General features: G+C 37.2%; 1 protein-coding gene across 2 annotated transcripts; it reads left to right on the plus strand.

The window, feature by feature from the left end:
- The first annotated feature begins 399 nt into the window (after positions 1-399).
- Positions 400-2,586, plus strand: LOC149148451 (transcription termination factor MTERF8, chloroplastic-like). 2 transcript variants are annotated; one of them, XM_089440080.1, is made up of 2 exons: positions 400-874; positions 1,085-2,586. In XM_089440080.1, the coding sequence occupies exon 2, from the start codon at positions 1,127-1,129 to the stop codon at positions 2,384-2,386; it is 1,260 nt and encodes a 419-aa protein (XP_089296206.1). In that variant the 5' UTR covers positions 400-874; positions 1,085-1,126; the 3' UTR covers positions 2,387-2,586. The 2 variants fall into 2 exon arrangements, with proteins under 2 accessions (XP_089296206.1, XP_089296205.1); XM_089440079.1 differs by having other exon boundaries at positions 400-870.
- Positions 2,587-10,160: the final 7,574 nt, after the last annotated feature.

The following is a 10,160-nucleotide window of genomic DNA, read 5'->3' on the forward strand; positions in this document are numbered from 1 at the left end:
TAAACCACCTCTTCTTATGAAAATACACACTATTTTTTTTTACAACCCTAACTTATTTAATAAACTTTCTCATTTTCTCTGGGATCGAAGATGTTAAGGAATTTGCAATATTGTATAAGCAAAAACCTATTTACAACCCTAACTTATTTAATAAGCTTTCTAATTTTCTCTTGCATCGAAGATGTTAAGGAATTTGCAATAATGTATAAGCAAAAAGCTATCATTAGAAAACATTGAAATTCAAAGCTCGCCATATCAGTCGAAAAAGAAAAAGCATAATTTATGATTAATAGCACACAAGAAAGGATAAGATGACCCTATCCAAATATGTGGCAAACTTGTGCGCCACATAAACAAATATCTAAGTGGCATTCACACTTTAACTCCCAGCACCACGTTATCCTCTGCTTGAAAATGGACGTTAGAGGCAATTCCCCCCTATTTTATACATTTTATGAGTCAGCCAAAACTATTTCCAGAGTTTCCAATGGAGCCCGGACGTGACTTCAGAGTTACTATAATCACTGCATCTCCTTCTTCAAAATCACTATAGGCAATGTATAATCACAGGCACGGTACCCACAAGACATCATCCTTCGATATATGGCGTCTTTAGCGATTTATCCCACTGAGAATCTAATGCAATCAAAATTCCTAAACCCCCATTTGACACCTTCAATGGTTTCATCCACTGTTATCATACCATCCCACCCCGTATTCAGATCAACCCATCTACAAATCATCAGCTATGGCAAGCGGAATACACTTTTTCCATGTTGCAGACAAGCCTTCCAGGTATGGGCAGTTACCAACATGCCACAGAAGACCATAGAGTACGAAATATCTGAAAACAGCAACAAAGGAGAACTGGTAGGTATGTCTTCATACATTACAGAATTTGCAAGCTTCACTTTTTATTTCAAACTCTGCAAACGGAATTGCAAACTAGTACAAACATGCAATCAGTATTTTTCTATCATTTTCTGTCATCATATCAGTGAAAAAAACAAACGACATGAATGAGTTTGCATGAGATAAAATACAAAAAATTTCAGAGACTAACCAAGAGAATTGGGTTCGGCAGGAACCCTGTTCTGATCATTTGTCAGTCCTTGAAGGACTTGGAATGGGAAACAGAGCAATCAAATTTCTGATTAAGAAGTACCCATTTCTACTAGACCAAACTCCCGATTCCTTGCTCGAAAGGATTCAAGCTTTGCGGGCATTGGGAATCGGGGAGATTGACCTTATCCGTTTGTTAAAAAAAAGACCATCAGTTTTCATAGTAGAGCTCGAACCAACCTTCGAATTCATCAATGGAAACTTCGAAGGATTTAATATGGAAAGGTTTCACAGAGTTTTATTCAGAGTAGATTCTGAGTTATTGCTTGATTTCCCAGATAAAATTAGGCTTCTTTTACAACATGGTGTTCAGAAGTCAGTTATTGGTAAAGTATTGAACAAGGTGAGCCTTAAAGTTTTCTGCAAAAAGTCTCTGGAAGAACTCAATGAAGTTTTGTTATATTTGAATGGTTTCGAGGAGGACAGGGAGGTTTGTTGTATTGTAGTTCGCTCTCCGACCCTTCTTTTACTCAATGTGGAGAGAGACCTAGTGCCTAAAGTTAATATTTTGCAGGATTTTCTTAAAGACGAGGAATTTGTTAGAAGATTGATTCCTCGTTTTTCAGGGATACTCGTATATAGTATTGAGCACCTGGCAAAACGTGTTGAATATCTCAGGTCGTTGAAGTTGAGTGAAGAGGATCTTGTGAAGACAGTTAAGTTTTACCCTCTCATCCTAACTTTAAGCATTGAAAAGAGATTTAAGCCTAGACTTGAATACCTTAGAAACTGTAGCTTGAAAGAAAAGGAAATTGTAAAGCTTTTAACGAGATACCCTAGTTTTTTCGGCTTGTCTTTGGATGAAAATCTTTCGAGAAAAACAGTTCTGTTACAGAAGATTGGATTTGAGCCTTATTCTTATCAATTGGCGCAAGCTATGAGCACCGTTACTCGAATTAGCTATGAAAACCTTCAAAATAGCATTGATCTGCTTTTGAGCTATGGTCTGGCTTATGAGGATATCTGTAAAATGGGAACGAAACAGCCACACATATTGAGATACAGTTGTGAATGCTTGAAGCCCAAGATTGATTACCTGGTCAACGACATGAATTGTAGCTCAAAGGTTTTGGTGTCTTTTCCAGCATTTCTGGGGTACAGCCTTGAAGGCAGGATAAGACCTCGGCATCAGATAATGCAACAGCTGATATCCAAGGGGTTGGCTAAAGAAAATTATTCTCTCATTAGAACCTTTTCTCTTTCTGACGAGGACTTCATGAAAATGGCTGTTACGAAGGGATATGATGGTAGTTTAGATTACTAAATGACTGTTGTTACAATCATGTCATACTAAAAATGCAAGCATGAAAAGGACGAAAACTAAGTCACCTGGTTTGTGTTCGTTTTTGTTTTAATTTTTTGACAATGACATTCAAAATATTTGCAGATGCAAAAAAAAAGGGGATAAAATGAGGCAATACATTTGGCAGAGGAATAAGCATTTTTTTAACAATTTTTTGAAAACATTTTAGAATATCATGTGTTGTTAGAAAACATCTTCCTCTCTTTCTTTCTGTACACAGACATTTATTATTTTAAAATTTAACAAGAAAGCAGCCAATCTTAATGTTTTTTTATGAATCTTATGAAATAACTACCTGATCTTTAAACTTGTCAATAAAATCGCCATCAAATTCACCATTAAATTCAAACTTAAATTCACTAATTCGTTTTAAAAAAGAAAAGTTACAGAATGCGGTGACTCAGGGGAAAAGTAGGATGGAATGGTGACTCAGGGGAAAAGTAGGATGGAATTAGATGACCATTGAGTCTAGACTCCATTTATTTGTTCAATTGCCTTGTTTTCCTGGTTTCCTTCTGCTTAATACTGGAGGTACTTTTGAGTAATTACTTCTTGTCATACTGTCTGCATTGCACGAGAACTTTTCTTTATAGTTTCCTTAATTAGCTGCTCTGCAAACGCCTATGAGTAATAGTTTCTTGTGTTTGTGCTTTTGTGCTGAAATCATTATTTCTGAGTTTAGTGCTATTTTTTGATAACTTGGGCTGATTCTCAAAGAGGGCTTGTGATAATATCCTGTTGTGCCTATCATATGGAAAAATCATACATTATAATTCTGAAATTAATAAGAAAGAAGATGCTATATCCTTAAAGAGTAACAACAAATTTCTGTAGTATTGATGCAATCCGAAAGCGCTTTGAAGGCTTTTCAAATTATTCTGCGGTGATTGAAGACCGGTATGATTTTGGTTTAAAAAACTCGGGAGTGCCCTGGATCAACCTCACAGAAGAGGAAGACCTAAAGGGAACCATGCAACTGTAAAAGATTTGAGGAATCTACGAAGGAACCTATGTGCCCCGTAATTTTTTCATTACAAAATACGTATTAATACAGAAGGATGTGGAAAATGAAATTATCAGTTATCGCACGACTGTTCCCAAACTGCAGACACATAAAAGCACTGTACCATAACTGCGAGATATTTCACCGACAAAAGGCAAGTCGATGTGGGATTCGTATTTTCTACCAATTTTCCCATGTATCTTAAATTTGGTGGTGCTGATAGAGTTGAAATATTTCCTGTCCTCGTATTTTCCCAAAATGAAGGCATTGTTGCTAGATTTCCATTGGTTTGTCTTGTCAGATAATTCAAGGTGCCAAGGTTTTGTCACCGATTCATATGCAGCACTATGCAAAATCATTAAGCACACAGTCATGTGTTGGCTTTGTTGACAGGTACGTTGGTTTATCCAATGTCCAACAATCTACCCCAGCGTCAGCTGGGTGTGTAACGAACTCCTGATCTATGCTCGGATACCATTTGTTGGGAATCACAATTGCTGTTAGACCAAAACCCACAGGTTGTGTTAGTCAGCAATTGCATTGCCAAAGATAAGGATCCACGAGATGTGGTTAGTTCATGTCACGAAACACATAGAGAGCGTTGGTTTATCCACTGTCCAAGAGGCTTTAAGTGTATTAGAGTGTTTCATGGCAAAACTTCTACTTCTACATGGCTTTGACTATGTTAGTGTCTCGCTGCAAAAAATTTTTATGTTTTTTTTTTCTTATTTCTGCTGTGGTCAGTGGCTTAAACATTTTTGTTTCAAGTTGACGGGTGAGGTATCCCCACACTTGAGCGATGAGAGGAATTCTTTCTGACATATCCATGGATAAAGGAACAATGTACTCACTACCAGGGCATCTTTATGGTATACCTAGTCCAACTGATAGACCCACCAGCAGGCCAACGGATAGACCAACTGAGGTGACAGTTTAGCCCCTTGTCAAGGAAGTTAAAAATGCCACTGCCTCCACTATTGAACCACATCACCATTGGAAACATAAGATGTATTTGCTAAAATTCTTATCAGATTCCAGCATCTATGTTCATATCTTATTGTATCACTGGATAGAAATAACGATGTATCTTAGCACTGGCTCTTCCTCTGCTTGAAAATTGCGGTGTTTATGATTTTGCTTATCACCTATATCTTGTGTTGGATTTACTAATGGATTTTGTTTTGCTTGAAGCCCTTTTGGTATTCTCATTTCTGTTATTTTTCATGAATTGTTGTTGAAATTTTGTTAGTTAACGTTTAAACAGACTCAATTCACTCCGAGCCACTGATTGTTTCATTCTTGGTAACATCTGGTGCTTTGCCACTTTGGATTCACGTTAGTGGATAAGTGTGTTGTCACTGATTCAATAGCTAATCACAGAAACATCAGTCCTTAGATTTCTGATTTACATATCTGAGAGAGATGGTGCATTTTGTAAAAGATACGAGAAATGGATATTGTTATAATGGGTGAAAATGTTTGTGACTTTTGTTACTAGCCTGTTGTCTCACATGAGAGGATGTTTATTCTTAACCTTCTCTTTTGCTATTTAAATGCAAAACTCAGATTGTGTGATATATAGTTTCCCATGGATGCAACACCATAGCAAGCAATGTTAGTGAGAAGTTTCATGTGGAAATGACTAGCTCTATCCTTAAGTGAAAAAATAGGATTTGGAAGGACAAACCTCAGCAGTAACAAGAACTAATCTTAAAACTTTAACCAATACCAAATTTCAACCATTCCATTGAATATGCATTTCAGGAATCAGCAGAGATAAACTTAAAAACTTCAACCAATACAATATTTCAACCATTCCATTGCATATGCATTCAGAAATATTCAATTTATCTTGCTTGGAAAAGATTGAACCAAAAAAACTGAAAAACTTCAATCAATATCAAATTTCAACCATTCCATTGCATATGCATCTCAGAAATCTTCAGTTTATCTTGTTTGGAAAAGATTGAACCAAAAAACTGAAAAATGCATGTTGATTTTAAATTTCACATCTTAAGACTCTAATTGTGAAGAACATGTACTTCTTTGTCAGAGTTCACAGGTTCAAATCAAAAGAGGATAGATTATGTACACCTTGTAAATTTTAGCAATCAAATCACTACACAAAGGTGAGTCATTTGTCCCACAAATTCATACACAAATTCCTAGTCCACAAACTCATACACAAGTTCCTATTCCACATCCAATACACAGGATTAGTCGACATGGGTTTCACTAACTTGGTGAGAAAACTCAGTTACTGCACAACATTTGACAATGGCACCCTAGGACAGCATGCAACTGAAAGAGGAACCACAGAATACTAGCGTCCCCCAAGACTGCAAGATTTTAGTCGACATGGGTTTCACTAACTTGGTGAGCAAACTCAGTTACTGCACAACATTTGACAATGGCGCCCTAGGACAGAGCATGCAACTGAAAGAGGAATCTCAGGATACTAGCGTCCCCCAAGGCTGCAAGTGTATTATGACAGAATCTTCTTGGCTAGTGGAACCACATCTTTCAATATGTACCAATCCTTTCATGACATTAATGTGACTGCGTTAGAGCATGGTCTCTCGCTCTTATGCATTATTATGATAAGATTCATCATTGTATAAGCATTTAATGCACCTCATGCAACATTCTCTGTATATATTTACTGCACAACATTTGACAATGGCACCCTAGGACAGAGCATGCAACTGAAAGATGAACCACAGAATACTGGCCTCCCCCAAGACTGCAAGTGTATTATGACAGAATCTTCTTGGCTAGTGGAACCACATCTTTCAATATGTACCCATCGTTTCATGACATTAATGTGACTGTGTTAGAGCATGGTCTCTCGCTCTATGCATTATATGATAAGATTCATCATTGTATAAGCATTTAATGCACCTCATGCAACATTTTCTGTATATATGAGGTGAAGCTTGTTGGATAAAAATGTGTGGGCCGAGGATTTTTGTGATTCATATTGTATTTAACTAAGTTTTTTTGGTAAAAAATCACATTCATATTGTTGGGTCAATGCATTTCAAAACACCCAGTGTGGCCCATCATTAGGACTAAGATGGAGAGTTTGATTGCAACATGAATATAAATAATGAAGAGATGAAGAGAAAAACAACGGCAGAATCTCTACATCGTTTTAGAAATGTGAGATTAGGCTTCATCTTGAAAACTTGCAAGTGTGTCCGTTCAAAATGATAAACCTTTTCGTAATGGCTCTAATGTTCAGGGTTGTAATCTTTAAATTTTGGCTTTTGTGGTTCATATTGTATTCAAGAAAGTCTTTTGGTAGAAAATCACATTCAGATTGTGTAATAGGTAGAAATGTGTAATGTGTCAGTATATTATATTTTGTTAAGACTATATTATTATCATAGTTGTTTGATATGCAAATTATATTGTAATTGGTTTTAAGTTAAAATTGTGTATGTTGTTGTTCTTATTCACTAAGATCCATATGGTTTATTGCATCTTAAGAAGTAATTACTTGGAATTATTTAGCATTTTATTTTTATGCCTAAAAAACATTAAGAGAAATGTTCCGAGATCACTGTGCTGACTTAAAAGAAGGTTGGTAGCGATACAAATATTTTGAAAATTAGATTGAATGTGAGTATAAAATGGACAAAATAAGAGAAAGTGCTTTTCATATTCAACCCTCTTAATATTATAAAGGTGACAAACTCTTTCTATCCCATTGTGTTTTGGAAATTGAGTCACTACGAAGGTCATGAGAGTTTATTTTTATTTTAACAATGTTCATTTTCTTCATAACATTATTCTAGACAAAGAGAGATTTTTTATTTTCAAGATTGGGGTTGATCACCTCTTTTTTCCTCTGGAAAAATCGTAATTTTATTCATTATGAGTAAAATTACATGTTGTAGATGCTGTAATAGCATATGCTGTAACAAAACTTGTCCTGCTAAAATCAGGAGCTAATAATCAATCAATAGTCTATCTAGGCTTTCCTATCCTTCTTTTTTTCCACTTTCCGCCAGCCTTCATTGTTAGGGGGAGCTGTTACAATAATCATTTGTGCTTCTTTTGTGGCAGCCATGATGTCTTTTTCAGAATCTGTGCTTGTTGATGAGTATGCTCGCTTGCTGCCCCCAATTTCCTGCCCGGAGTTCTCATATTGCTGCTGTGGGTTACTTGCATTTGTATCTATTGCTCCTTCAATCAGATTTTCATTATTCTGTAGGTGGTGTGGATAACTTTCTTTGCTGATTTCTGGATTATTCCTTCCATCTTCATCTTTTTGTAGAATGCTGGTGGTTTCTGCATTCTTTTCCTCTTCTATATCTTCTGCCCATGTGGCTGAAAATTGCCATCCTTTCGGCTTTGGTGGTTGTCTCCTTTTCCTATCTTTTTTGTTTTGTGGGCATGCACTCTGAAGATGACCTGTTTGTCGACATATGCGGCAGCGGAAGGCAGTGTTTTCATAATCCAGTGGTTGTGCCCATTGCTTTCCATTATGGATTAGGAGAATGTGCTCTGGTAGGCCTTGACTGAGGTCTACCTCCACACATATCCTGGCAAATGTGTAGATATCCTTGGATAGGCGCTCATGATCTACTTTTAAAAAAGATCCCAGGGTGTTGCCAATTCCTTCCAGTACTTTGTAGTGCCAAAAGTGTATAGGTAGGTTAAACAATTTTACCCAGACTGGCATTTTGGTGACCACCATGCTGTTTGGATCGAAATCCGGGAACCAAGATTTCAAGAAAAGGCCAGCGTTTCCCCAAAACCATGGTCCCTCGTTCAAAGCATATTCTTTGTCCATTATGGTGTCAAATTTGACAATAAAGAATCCCTTTGAACAGAGATGGATATCACAGTTTTCTGTCCATATGGAGTAAATCCATTGACGAAGGGCTTCCGGTTTGGGCCAAAATCCATTGAACCTGCATATCACTGCTTTAGTTGAATAATCAACTTGTATTTCATTTACCTCTGGTATGGAGATTGTTAAAGCAGGGTTCTGTGTTGTCTGCTCAACAATGTAGGCCCCTGGTGCTGTAGCTTGCTGTTCTGGTTTCTTTTGTGGTTCCATCTTCCCTTTGACTGCATCTTTGAAGGAAGCAGGTCCTTTTGAACTTGAGCCGGGGCAGCCTCCGCGCAATCTCGTGCTGAGACAGATGGTAGAGTCCTTTGCTATACCGTATTCCATTAGCTTGAACCCCTCCTGAATTACCTTCCCTGCATAGAGGAGTAGTTGTTTGCATGGTGGGATTCCAGTCTTTTCATGTATCCTCTGTTTGAGGGTTTCTGTTGCCTCCCATTTCCCAATTTCGATGCATATTGTGTTCCCTCCCATAGATCTAATAAAGAGAGAGCTTTTTCTATCTTCAATCGTCTTTTCCGGTGAGTGTATTTCCAGATCTGACCTGCATAGGGGTAGATCTGCTCTACAGAGGTCTAGATCGGAAAGCCTATGACCCGATCTGTGCTCAAAGCTATTGTTCAATGGATATGATGCCCCGTCTGGGCTCAACGGCGGTTGTTCTGAGGGCCCATGACTCGGTCTGAGCACAGTGCTGTTGGTCGGTGGATATGCTGCCCAATCTGGGCTCATCGGCGGTTGATTGGTCATATGGAAGACAAGATCTGCGCGACAGTTCAAATCAGAGTTTCGACCTGTAAAGGGCTTTTTAAATTCATCATACCTTTTGCTTTGTTGACGTTCTGCCGTCCTGTGATCTCCATTCTGACTCGGGACAGCACCCACCGGTGCAGTTGCTGCCGCAGATCGGACTTTCAATAGCTCGATCCTTCTTGGTTTCGTAGGCAGAGCCGCCCCTGTTGGACCTTTCAGGGGTTTATCAGCAGTTTTCGCCGTCTTTTGTTGCAGATCCCTCCATATTTGCACTTCAGCCCTTCTTTTCGCCTTTGACGGATGCAAAATTTGTGGTATCCTTGCTCTCGGCCATGCAAAGTTGATCAAAACCCCTCGCGCTGGTTCACGCTTCTTTCTTTGGGAGATTCCAGTGGTTTGGCAGGCGCGGGTGAGAGCCATTCCTTCGCCGGTTCGATCTTGGGTCGCCGCTGCAGCTATTTTTTCCCCCAAGATGTCCTTTCTTGTCGGTTGATCACCTCTTTATGATATCTTAGTTTCCTTTTTCTCTCAAACTCTTTATTACCCCATAATTTCTCTTTATTAATATTATTACGTAATAATATTTTTAATATTATCTTTATTATACAAAATGATCTCTTCCGTTATCCCTCAATGGTCTAGCTAAGACTAGGCATCCTTATACAATTGTACTTGAGCCAAAGGTGGAGGCTTTAGCTAGATTTAGAAACAATTTTAAGAAACCCCTTGGCTTTTATGTTGTTTAACTTCTTATTATAAGTTAAGATACCTAGTCATAGTCATGCTTTCAATGGAGGAAAGACTTGTTTCAATAAGGATATTAGAATAGGGAGTATTTCCTTTAATTTTAAGATCGTAAGTTATAAATTGCTTTTGGATCTATTCTATCTTCTTCCATAATTATTTAAAAATATTACATCCCCAAACCTCACACTCATATAAAATAATACGAGCGAGTTATAAATTTATTTTATATTTAATTCATTTATTTTTTATTAATTTTAAAATTACTAAAAATATTATAAAATTTAGTAAAGTTTAAATATTAAATTAAATATTTTAAAATTATAAATTTAATTTTAATTAATTGATATATATGAAATGAATAATTTTATTTA

The sequence above is a fragment of the Pinus tabuliformis genome, chromosome 9 (genome assembly GCF_031772625.1).
Source record: "Pinus tabuliformis cultivar Carrire ecotype Pingquan chromosome 9, CPIR1, whole genome shotgun sequence".
NCBI classification, from domain to species: Eukaryota; Viridiplantae; Streptophyta; class Pinopsida; order Pinales; family Pinaceae; genus Pinus; species Pinus tabuliformis.

Bases quoted from the DNA above. Each gene is read 5' to 3' on its own strand.
- LOC149148451 (XM_089440079.1), top strand. From the start codon at position 604: ATGGCGTCTTTAGCGATTTATCCCACTGAGAATCTAATGCAATCAAAA. The intron at 871-1,084 runs GTAGGTATGTCT...TGGGTTCGGCAG, and splicing joins ACAGCAACAAAGGAGAACTG to GAACCCTGTTCTGATCATTT.